General features: G+C 39.0%; 1 protein-coding gene across 2 annotated transcripts in view; it reads left to right on the forward strand.

Moving 5' to 3' along the window:
- Window positions 1-12,810, forward strand: part of spg7 (SPG7 matrix AAA peptidase subunit, paraplegin) — a 66,875-nt gene extending 54,065 nt beyond the window's left edge. Inside the window, exons 16-18 of one of the 2 annotated variants that reach the window (XM_060838044.1) lie at window positions 4,902-4,979; window positions 10,209-10,369; window positions 12,546-12,810. In XM_060838044.1, coding sequence (XP_060694027.1) covers window positions 4,902-4,979; window positions 10,209-10,369; window positions 12,546-12,549 — 243 coding nt within the window. In that variant the 3' untranslated portion in view covers window positions 12,550-12,810. Of the gene's footprint in view, window positions 1-4,901; window positions 4,980-10,208; window positions 12,110-12,545 lie in introns of those variants that run through there. The other variant, XM_060838043.1, reaches the window with a different exon arrangement.
- The last annotated feature ends 203 nt before the right edge of the window (window positions 12,811-13,013 follow it).

Genomic DNA, 13,013 nt, shown 5'->3' on the forward strand with positions numbered 1-13,013 from the left:
GGAAGAGACTTTGTCTATTTATCCTATCCATGCCCCTCATGATTTTATAAACCTGTAGAAGGACACTCCTCAGCCTCTGACGCTCCAGGGAGAACAGCCCCAGCCTTTTCAGCCTCCCTATAGCTCAAATCCTCCAACACTGGCAACATCCTTGTAAATCTTTTCTGAACCCTTTCAAGTTTCACGATATCTTTCTGATAGGAAGGAGACCAGAATTGCATGCAATATTCCAACAGTGGCCTAACCAATGTCCTGTACAGCCGCAACATGACCTCCCAACTCCTGTACTCAGTACTCTGACCAATAAAGGAAAGCATACCAAACGCCTTCTTCACTATCCTATCTACCTGCGATTCCACTTTCAAGGAGCTATGAACCAGCACTCCAAGGTCTCTTTTTTCAGCAACACTCCCTAGGACCTTGCCGTTAAGGTGTATAAGTCCTGCTAAGATTTGCTTTCCCAAAATGCAGCACCTCGCATTTATCTGAATTAAACGCCATCTGCCACTTCTCAGGCCATTGGCCCATCTGTTCCAGATCCTGCTGTAATCTGAGGTAACCCTCTTCACTGGCCACTACACCTCCAATTTTGGTGTCATCTGCAAACTTACTAACTGTACCTTTTATGCTCGCATCCAAATCATTTATGTAAATGACAAAAAGTAGAGGGCCCAGCACCGATCCTTCTACCTTTTGAGCCAGTTCTGTATCCAAATGGCTAGTTCTCCCTGTATTTCATGAGATCTAAGCTTGCTAGTCAGTCTCCCATGGGGAACCTTGTCGAACGCCTTACTGAAGTCCATATAGATCACAGCTACTGCTCTGCCCTCATCAGTCTTCTTTGTTACTTCTTCAAGAAACTCAATCAAGTTTGTGAGACATGATTTCCCACGCACAAACCATGTTGATTATCCCGCTTACTAGATGGGTAAGGGTCCTTTACAGTGATCCTCCGGCAGGGGTTCTCACCACTGGTATCAGGTCTGATACGTTTGACATCGGTAGGGACAGTCGGCAAGGCTGTCATATTTCAACTTTGCTTTTCACATTGGCGAGTGAGCCGCTGACAGAGGCCATTCATTGGGATCCTAATACAGCTGCCCTAAAGGTGGGGTCAAAGGTGCATAAGATTAAACTGTATGCAGATGATATTCTTATTTTTCTCTCAAATCCGGTATTCTCGGTGCCCTGTTTGATACGGTGTATTAATTCATTTGGTTCTCACGTTATAAGATCGATTTTTCAAAGTTGGTGGTTATGCCTATGGGAGGGGCCTTAAAGGAATACCTGACGTGGAAGGTCAGTTCCCCTTTAAAGATAAATGTGAGGTGCTGCATTTTGGGAAAGCAAGTCTCAGCAGGACTCATTCACTTAATGGTCAGGTCCTTGGGAGTGTTGATGAACAAACACACCTTGGAGTTCAGGTTCATAGCTCCTTGAAAGTGGAGTCGCAGGTAAATAGGATAGCTTTTGGTATGCTTTCCTTTATCGGTCAGAGTATTGAGTACAGGAGTTGGGAGGTCATGTTGCGGCTGTACAGGACATTGGTTAGGCCACTGTTGGAATATTGCGTGCAATTCTGGTCTCCTTCCTATCAGAAAGATATTGTGAAACTTGACAGGGTTCAGAAAAGATTTACAAGGATGTTGCCAGGCTAGGGCTGTTTTACCTGGAGCATCGGAGGCTGAGGGGTGACCTTATAGAGGTTTACAAAATTATGAGGGGCATTGATAGGATAAATAGACAAAGTCTTTTCCCTGGGGTCGGGGAGTCCAGAACTAGAGGCTGCATAGATTTAGTGTGAGAGGGGAAAGATATAAAAGAGACCTCAGGGGCAATTTTTTCACGCAAAGGGTGGTCCGTGTATGGAATGAGCTGCCAGAGGTTGTAGTGGAGGCTGGTTCAATTGCAACATTTAAGAGGCATTTGGATGGGTATATGAATAGGAAAGGTTTGGAGGGATATGGGCCGGGTGCTGGCAGGTGGGACTAGATTGGGTTGGGATATTTGTTCGGCATGGATGGTTGGACCGAAGGGTCTGTTTCCATGCTGTGCATCTCTATAACTCTATGACTTCACTCAGACCAAACTGCTCCAGAGTATAAAAGAGATACAGCTAATCAAATGACTTCTCCATGTCCAAAGAGACCACTAACCCTTGAACAGATCTCTGCTGGCACACTTGAATCATGATAAGCAACCTCAGTGACCCTTTTATAAACCCTGTCTGATCTTTAACAAAGGAGGGCAAAACCCCTTCCAACCTCAGTGCCAAAGTCTTCGACAAAATTTTATAATCATAATTTAAGAGCGAGATAGGTCTATAAGAAGCTCAGTTTTCCAGGGCCTTTCCTTTCTTGAGGAGAAGAGAGATATTAGCCCCCACCTCAAGGATGGCAGGAGGCAATCATGACTATCTGAATAGTTATACATGTCTAACATTGGCCCTAAAGTATGTTTACAAATTCTTTATAAAATTCACTGGGAAGCCCATCAGGGCTGGGCGCAATTTCCTCTTTGAAGTTTCCTCACTGCCTTTTCTATCTCTTATGCTGTTAATTGAGCACTAAGGAGAGACATCTGCTCAGCAGACACATCCAGAAGATCCAAGTTCCAAAAAAAGACTCAATTTTATCCCGTCTATCCTCACAATATTCAAACTGATACAGTTCAGAATAGAACCTCCGAAATGCTGCTTTGATCTTTAATTGCCTTATGAATCCTGTGCTGGATAGAATGCCCAAAGGCCCCCCAAAAGCTTTCTCCACAATCGAAACAGTTGGATGATTTGTGTGGAATTAGGGTTGGTAGACATTTGGACATGTCTCCACTCTAGTGACTTTACATTCTTTTCCAATTCTCACATAACATACATTGAGCATATACAAAAGAAGACTCGTGAAGTCTCTTTATGAAAAGGCAAAAAACTAAACTAATCACAGAACACAAAAAGGCACTTAATGGGGGACTCTACCCCCTGCTCATAGAGGATACTTATTCCTCCCAAACACACATCCATTCCCCTAACCAGCTCAAGCCACACCCCAGACCCAAGCAGTAGAAGGAAACAAGACAAAATAGTGAGCACTCTGCCCATGCACAACTATATATCAACACCAATCTTAATCAGAGAAAAAAAACTCACACCAACAGCAGCTTCTTCTTTTTTTTTAAAAAAAAGGCATCATTACAAGAAACATAGCAAGAGAAAAAGCCCACCATTATTGTTCATATCTATAAATCCATCTTTTTTTTTAAGAGTCCAAGAAATTTTTCACTTGTTCTGAGGAGTCAAATGAATGCGCCATCTCCTTGTGAGTAATATGAAGCACCGCTAGGTATCTCATCGAATATTGAATACCGAGGTCTCTTACTTTTCTCTTGACCTCCTCAAACTTTTAAGAATCATCGCCACAGAAAAGCCCTGGAAAAGCATAATCTTAGTTCCCTGATAAGTCAGGGCCTGTGGATCTTTCCCTATCCTTCTAGAAGATTCCAGGACTCTCTGCTTGTCCATGTAGCTTTTAAACCATTCCAGGACTAGGTGGGGGCACAACCCGGTGAGTGCTGTCGATCTTCACCCGGTCCACATCGGCATCCCAGCCAAGAAACTCTGACAGCCAGTCTTAATAAAAGCTTGCTGGCTGCCAACCTTCCACTCTCTGCAGCAGCCAACAACCTGGATATTTTTCCTCCGACTCAGATCATCGACCTGTTCAGTCATGGCCTGGATGTGTTTTTCAAGGACCTGCATCTGCCCCACCTAGGGCTCTACCTCAATATCCCATGCCGCGGTCTGGTGCTCGACCTCTTCAACTCTCTTCCCAAGCCCTTCCAACTCCTCATGCTTTTGTTGCATGACTGAGATTGGCTCCAGCAAAGTATGATCATCTTCCATCAACTACTTGATCATCCCTCGGATCACTACGAGTTCTTCAGCGACGTTCTGTTGTGCGGGTACCTCTTTGTCGACTGCCAAGGGAGCTGCAGCTGCATTCGTAGTCGTGAGCCCACCTGATGCCCTCGGCGAGTGTCCCATGTGTTGGAGCTTGGCTCTATGCCTTCCTTTCTTCTTCCTCACTCGCTCAAAAAGGATTAACAGTAGACCCTTGACTATCTGAACACCAACCATCCAAACTTTGAATCACCTGAGCAAGATCTCAAGGCCCTGCAAAAACGGCATCCGACAACCCAGCATTCGGTTATCAGTTAAACGACATTATGACTGCATTGCCAGATAAGTGAGAGATGGTCAATAACTGACAGCTCTTGGCTAACCAGCATTATGACGTGTATTGCAGGATAATTGAGAGATGCTTGAACATCCGGCATTCATAGATTACCGTGTTTTTTTTCCAGCCACCCAAACGATCAATCATCCAAACCGAATATTCCCCACCCGCCTCGTTTTGACATTCGAGGCTCCATCACAAATGGATTTAAACTGTTTCACAAATGTTTAACATCAATTTTCTCCAAAAAAAAAGAGGAAAGGTGGGGTGTAAAAGTATCACCACTGCTGGGCTGGGGTGCAGAGCTCAGCAAAGCGGATCTGCTCAGATCACTGCCATCTTGGGTTCCTCCTTTTTAAGATTGTGTTTAAAGTATACTCCCTTGACCAAGCTTTTGGCCATCTCTCTTTATGTTGCCTTAAGTGTCTTGATGCTATATTTTACTTTTAAATGCCTCTGAAGTGGAAAAAGGAGTGTGTGAAAGTTTTTAAAATTGTATTATTAATGGTTCTATTATAGAAGGAAACTTTTTAAATTTATGGTAGTAAACTGATGGGTGAGTTGAGTAGGTTGTTCATTGTTAAATTAGTTCATGTCATTATCATATCTTCAGTTTATGGATGTGCCCAATAACGCATGTATCCTTTTGCCAATTTCTTAATTCCACAGGAAGCCAAACTGTTAGTGGCTAATGCTTACAGGCACACAGAGAAGCTCCTAATGGATAACCGGGACAAACTTCTTACAGTAAGTTACTACTTGCCTGTTTGACCAAAGAAGGAATAACATTTCAAATATTGACTGTGATTCTTCTTGCACGAACATATACTCTTGCTTGTAAATCAGCAACATGTCACCAAAAATATTACCATTTTGAGTTTTCATATCTGAAAAAGCCAGTTAGATAACACATTCAGATTATTTGTCACTTTTGAATTTGTTCATTTGATGTGGTGTCATTTGGTATCATTCCAACTTGATTGGACTACTTGGCATCCTGAATTCTGATTCTTGTGCAAGACACATTAAGTTCAATATTTGGTTGAATTACAGATCTTATTTGCATTGGATTGTTAAGTGCTTTAATGCAATGATTGACAAACCACAAACGTAATACTGCACAGCTAAAGATTGATTTGGTGAAGATCATTTTTTGGAACTGTTTTATTGCAGCATCAGAAATTGGAAATCCCAGTTGAATTACTCTTTACATGGATAAATGTAAATACTTGAAGTATAATTTTAAATTATATTTAATGTTCTTTGAGGGTGAATTTTCGATTATTTTACACACATCTGGTTACCGCTGAGATTACTGAATGTTATTTATTGTTATAAAGTCACTATAGCACTTGGTTAAAAAATCTTCAAAATTCAATTTCTTAGTGCTTCCTATGTATAAAACAATCAGGCGCACTGAGACTTTAATAGTATGTTGTAAGAGAGTTCAAGTAAAATAAGACCTCAGGTAAATGAAATGAGAACTAGAGATCTGAAAATAACTGGGGTCCTTTCTCCAGGATATTTTCTTAATTATCTGTTATGTTCAACCAGGTGCAATTTTTGAATACCTTTCAGATCTCTGACAAGAGAATACACCTGGGTCCAAAATGCAGCTTCAAAAGCTACACCTGCTGGCAATAAAATTAGGCCCAGTTTAAGTATTGGAAAAAGAACATTGAAATGTATTTTTTCCTCTAAAGCATAGTGGGCTGGTGGAGCATAATAGGTTAACCCTTAATTGCGCAGTCTTTATCACATGCTTTGTCCTTGTTATCCAAGGCAACCATATATGTATGAATGGTGTAAATATCAATTAAAGAAATGGAGCCTGGTCTATTTTAATTCACTGAATATTTGAAGTTCTTGCAGCTGCTCATACTCATGTATGGTTACTGATCATTAAACTTTTCATGCAGGCTCAAGACAGCTTGCTGAAACTTCTAATTGTGTCTACAGTTGTGATGATGAAACTGACTAGACTGCTGTGTAGTTCAGCCCTTTTCAGATCTCCATAGCTGAAGAGAACCAAAGAACTGATACAGCATAGAAGTGGGTCATTTGGCTCATCTTGTCCATGCCAACCCAAAGACAACGAGATGTCCTGCATAAGGCAAAAGCGTCCACCTTGTATGGAGCTATACACCTTTCAAAGCTTCCCTGTCTAGCCAGGATTGTTTTTGACGAATACAAACAAGAAATGTCAACTAACCGAAGACCCAACAGATCATCTCTACTTAATGATGCTGTTCCCAAGCTAGAATTCCTCTCCCAAGAATTTTTTTACAAAAAATGTACTTTTATTCATAAATTTGAAAAAATACTTTACCAAACAGTTCAACCTGAATATTAGAGTTTGCAATAAAATTCAAGTTGTCTCCATATAGTGTGTCCCACTCATAAGGTTCCTCAATACGATTGTGGTAGTACTAGTATTTGCAATATATATTCAGATTCAGACAACCTGAAAGTAAAACATTTCAAATTGAAAATTAAATTGTGCAATAGAAATTATTTTCTCTACACTTTCTATGTTCCACTCTGAGGTGTCCCAGTACTTTTGTCAGTACACTTGTTTTAGAAAAGAAAATTGCATCTCTCAGATTTTCTTTGTAAAGGCATATTCCACAAAGAAGTAGACAACAGTCCATTAACCACTACAGCTACCTTGAGATCAGCATGCACAGTAGGTAAGACTCTGCTTGTAGGACAATTGTAGGAGCAAGAGTCTTTCTCACTACCAGCCAAGCTACATCTCAGTGTTTATAAGTTCTGCCATTGAAACATTTAGCCAAATATCTTTGCTAATCTCCTGGGGAATCTTCTGACAGCATCTATCATCTGGATTGGTATAGGAAGCGAAACTGACTGGAAAGAGCCGCTTCCTAACCATTCATTTGGAAAATCGCTTCTGAGAAACTTTGTGGCTAGACTTCTGATAGCATCTAAATTACACTGGTTTGAATTCCTGAATCATTCAAATTCCAGTTAAAAGCACCAGCTTGTTATATTGAGTGGGAAAATCACATTTGCACAAACATGCCTGCTGTAAATGGGGTGGAGGGCATCCATGTTGAGAGGAAACAGTCCTTCTACCCTTCATAAACTTGAGGTTATTCAAAACCCTGTTCCTTGTATCCTTACTCACAATCCCATTTAACCATTAACCTGTTCGCTGACCTATACTAGCATCCACTCAAGCAACACCTCAATTTGAAAATTTGCCTCCTTGTTTTCAAATCTGTGTATGGTTTTGATCCTTTCTGTCTCTGTAATCTTCTCCAATCCCACAATCCTCCAAAATATTTGTGATTATATAATCCATGCTATCTTGAACATCTGTCTTTAATTGCTGCATATTTGGTAGCTGCATATTTGGTAGCAGCATCTGTAGTTGTTTTAACACTAATCTCTGGAATTCCTTCCTTTAAACCCCCTATTCCTCCTCCTGTCCTTCCTGAGTTATTGTTGTCACATGTACTGAGATACTGTGAAATGTGTTTTGCATGCTATACAGGCAGATTGTACCATACAAAGTGCATCAGAGTAACAGAACAGAGTGCAGAATAGAGTGTTTCAGCCACAGAAAAGGGACAGAGAGATCAAAATTAACATTTGAGAGGTCCATTCAAAAATCTGATAACAGCTGTTTTTGAAACTGTACATATGTTCAAACTTTTATATCTTCCGCTTGATGGAAGAGGGTAAAATAGAGTATAACCGGAGTAGGAAGGTCTTTGATTATGGTGGTTGCTTTCCCAAGGTAGTGGGAAGTACAAATGGAGTCAATGACTGGAAGGCTGGTTTGTGAGTTAGACTGGGCTATGTTCATGACTCTCTATAGTTCTATTCGGTCTTGGGACGAACTGTTGCCATACCATGCTGTGATGTCCAGATAGGATGCTTTCTATGGTGTAAAAATTGGTAAGAGTCCTTGTGGACATGCGAAATTTCCTTAGCCGCCTGAAGAAGTACAGATGTTGTTCTTTCTCAACCATCATGTGAATGTAGGTGGACAGGGGTATGTTGTTGGTGGTCATCACTCCCAGGAACTCTGCACTGTCGACCCATGCAGACCTGGATGTGACCTCCCCTCCTCCTCTTGAAGTTAATGACCAGTTCCTTCATTTTACTGATGTAGGTGGAGAGATTGGTGTCTTTACACCATGTTGCTAAGCACTCAGTCTTTTTCCAGTTTTCTGTTTATTGTTGTTTGAGATACAACCTACAATGGTGGTGTCGTCAGCCAACTTGTAAATGGAGTTGGGGTGAGTTTGGCCGCATAGTCATGAGTGTATAAGGAGTATGGTAGGGGCTTAGTACACAGCCTTGTAAGGCACTGGTGTTGAGGATTATGGTAGAGCAGGTGTTGTCACCTATTCTTAATGATTGCTGTCTATGGATACACTTATAGAGAGGGAAACCAAGACCTAGGTCTCGGAATTTAGAGATGAGTTTGTCTAGAATTATGGTAATAAAGGCAGAGCTGAAGTCAGTAAGTAGGAGCTTGACATAGGTATCCTTGTTATGCAGATGTCCCAGGAATAAATGTCGAACCAGAGAGATAGCATCTGCTGTGGAGCTGATGCACCAGTGGGTGAATTACAGAAGATCAAGGCAGTTTGGTGGGCTGGAGTTGATGTCAGCTATGACTAACCTCTTGAACCACTTTATAATTATGGAGATCTGACCCACCAGGCAGTAGTCACTGGCACAGGGCAATGTGGGAACTTCAAATCGTAGTAAGGAGATATTCTAAAATACATCTTAAAACCTTCCCCTTCACCTTTGAGCAACTTTTTGGCCATCTGCTTTAATTATCTGATATGACTGAATGTCCAAGTTAGTTTCATAATGCTCTTGTGACACATCTTGGACCATTTTATGATGATACAGCACGATATAAGTATGTTTTTGTTCAACGTATTTGTAGCAGCAGATAAGACTGGAAGACAAATCAAGCCATCTGTATGCAGTTCTGATGCATAATTTATTTTTCAAAAGCTGGCTGGTCACATTAAATTTTTTGTTTTCAGTTTTTTTTATCCAACCTTATGGGAGTGAATTTGTAACTTTTCGGCAAACCCTCAAACTTAAACCAGAGACATGAACTCAAGTGGAGAGAAAGAGGATGAACTAATGTCGATTTAACTTATCCTAAAAGGCAAGATGGGGAGGAGGATGATGAATGAATGGAACAGAGTGCTATAATTAGTTCTATAGGCATCGATTGACCTCTATCAACTTGCTTAAATAGATGCTATTTGTATAGGAATCCTGATGGAGAATGCCTGTCTCTGGGTTACTTGACTGCAGTCATATGAGAGTCCAGATCAATCCTGTCTTTACTTAATTTCCATTTGTGATATATACAACGGGGTGCGAATTCTGGATTTATTTGTTCTCTCCCAATCAACCAAAAATAATAAGATCACTACCAACACCCAAGTTGATTTAAGGTACCATACCAGCTGTAAGAAACACTTACCTAACACCTAGAAGGAAAACATGCACTGTTCTAAGTGTCATTTATATCTCACACTTAGAAGGACATGGGGAGCAGATGCCTGAGAACACAACCCACCTGCAAGCTACTGGAGCTCCTTACAGATCTGTACGTATCTACATCAGATTGACTGCAGTGTTTCAAATACACCTTCTCAAGGATGGGTTGGAATGGCATGAAATGTGCATACCTAAAGACGTTTGTTAAAAACTATGCTGTCAAAGTCATTGAGAAATTGCTAAAGTTCTGTAGCATATTCATGTGAGGATGGCTTGTCATAGTCAGTTCTAACTTTTAAAGATAACCTGTCTAACTCAAATATTTTTTTTCTGTTTTTGTTTTGAAATTTCTACCAGAGAGACTGCACTCAAGTTATAGCATGCCACTTAATCTTTTTGAAACTAGACACCATAATTTGAAATGTAAAATCCAAAACTGAATCTTCTAAATCTTTTCAATTCTAATTTTAGCTTGCAAAAGGACTCATGGAGAAGGAAGTTCTAAATTATGATGATATTGAAGCGCTTATTGGTGCTCCACCTTTTGGTCCAAAGAAAATGATCCCACCTCAGACCTGGATTGAAGCTGAGAAAGACAAACAAGATACAGGAGATGATGGACCTTCGGCAAGGCATGTACAAGATGACGAACAAAATCTAAATCCAGTTTAAGCCAACTGCATAGAAATACAATCTTGTGATTGGTGTTGTCTTCTAAAAAGATGAATAGTAAAGTATTTTGGGAAAACTGAAATTATAAGAATTAAGGGATAATTGATGGAAGTTGAATTGATGGAACTACTGATGAACACCTACATTTAATGGGGGGCAAAAACTGTGTACCATTTGGAATACTGTGATTAATGTTAAATTACAGAAACTACTTTTCATGCTCTTTAAGCAATGGATTGTGCTTTTATTAAAATTTTGCCTCTTTATTCAGTATTTTAAAGTGCAGCAATATAATTTGCCCAGTTAAAATTAATAATGTAGTATAGTAATTCCTCCATATATGTGAGGGTTCCATTCCTGAGAACCCCTGTAAATGATGAAATTCGAAGGTGTGCATTTGTTTAAAAATAGGGTAAAAATCGTGGATACAGTGGAATGACTACAACACTATTACTTTTAACTGAGCAAATGATGATGCTGCATTTTAAAATACTTCAATAAACAGGGGCACAATTTTAATAAAAGCACAAGCTATTGCTTAAAGAACATGGAAAAATAGTTTCTGTAATTTAACATCTGGATTTTTACCAGCGCATGTTGATTTTTTTTGTTGATACCCGTTTCTGGCACAGTGGCAAATCTGTGATTTCATAGATACAAAAGATTTACTGTGATTTATTGAAGAATTTATTTCAGTTATACATTCTAGTTGCACAGTGCCTCATTATATGATGGTTATGGTTAAACTATACCTTAGGTTACAGGATGCTGATTGTATAAGAAGTTATTGGGTCTCCTGTTTGAATACAGCCTTAGAAGGAACAGTCTGTAGCTTTTATAGTCATGCTGTTGTGTTCCCATCTTTGAAAAGCTGACTCGTGTTGAGATGTGGTTGTACGTCTTTTATAAATATACCGAAATCATTTTCTTATTTTTCAATATTTCCAACAATGCTGATTGGATAACACACAAAAGTGAGAAAAATTTCTGATTTCCTGTCTAACCTGTGTGAGATGAAGCCATCTTCACTGCTTCAGATGTTGTCCTGATTTGAAATTATCTAGTTTTGAGAGATTGGTGATTGAGTTTAGGAATTTGCTGAGCTGTATATCTTCTGATCTGAGGTAAGGATTCAGATGATGAAAAAACTGTAACTTTCTGGGTAAACAGTTGCTGTTTCCACTGGTGTATGTATATTAAATATTTATCGTTTTATAAATGAGTAGCTTCTGTGAAATGTTATAACAACTTTACTTGCTCAGAATTTGAGTGAAATAGCTGGAAATATTAGGGGAGTTTATCAGCTTAATTTTCCATATTTGGCCTGGTCTCATCCAACATTGTCATATTCAGAATTTATTATTGTTGAGGGAAGTCTTGATTTATCTCCTGTATCTATTTGTTTCCACTTTGGTAACCTGAGGCCACCTAGACAAAATTTGTAATTCTCTCTCCAATCTGTTTTAGCAAATAGCTGAATGTACAGTACTGAATATGTGAAACACTGTGTTCTGTATGTTTCGCTGCTATATCACATTGTGCATTAAACCCACAGAGGAATCAATAGTTAGGAATAAATAGTACTGTAGTCAGAAGCATAACATCATCCAGTATTGGAATCCACTGTTTATTTTTTAAAAGGGTCAATTACAGCAGTATTGCTTGGTATTTTAAGTATTTTTTAAGCAATGGTTTTTGTTTACTTACATCAATGAACAAGTTTGCATTTTGTTTTGGATTAGGCCACACTTTGGTAAATGGATGATGAATAAAATTACAATAGAAACCATTTAGACAAGTTAGTGTTTAGCTTTTGAATACATTTATCTGGAAATTACATTCAGGTAAATTATTGTGAATATTTGTATAGTCTGATAAATCATTTAATATTTGTCATGTAAAATATGCCTACTGTAATATTGCTTTTGACTGTAGTTTGAGGGTTAACTTATCTGAGACTAGATTCCAAATTTTACTAAAATATTAATCTGCACACATATACACACACAGCATTTTATTATCCCAAGTTCCTTTTCCCAATGAAGTGCAAGAAAATCCTGTGATTTTAGACAATTTATAACTTAAGATTTATTGAATTTCTATCTAATAACACCTTTTCATGTATGATTGCACTAGATGAAAGCCAGACACACAGACATGAAGTGATTTAAAAAGTGGCAAGAGACTTCCCTCTTTGAGATGACAAAGTGAGCTCCTGTCTGTGTACTAAAATGGATGTAAATGTTCATATGGCACTATTCGAAGATTAAAGGAATTCCCTGCACTTTGGCTAATATTTACCCTTCAATCAACATCGAGGCAACAAATTACCTAGTCACTTATCTCATTACTATTTTTGGTATCTTACAAAAACTGCCTAAATTACTTGGGGATGTCATAAGGTCATAAAAGCTTTTAATATAAATGAAAATTATTCTTTGTTCATTTTTTGTTTGACTAATTCATCGTTGCTAAGTATTTTGAGAGTTATATGGTGTCCAAAGGATAAACTCTAATTCAGTAGAAATTCACCATACATACTATCTTGATTAGATTAGGTTAGATTAGATTCCCCACAATGTGGAAACAGGCCCTTCAACCCAC

The sequence above is a fragment of the Hemiscyllium ocellatum genome, chromosome 17 (genome assembly GCF_020745735.1).
Source record: "Hemiscyllium ocellatum isolate sHemOce1 chromosome 17, sHemOce1.pat.X.cur, whole genome shotgun sequence".
Classification (NCBI taxonomy): Eukaryota; Metazoa; Chordata; class Chondrichthyes; order Orectolobiformes; family Hemiscylliidae; genus Hemiscyllium; species Hemiscyllium ocellatum.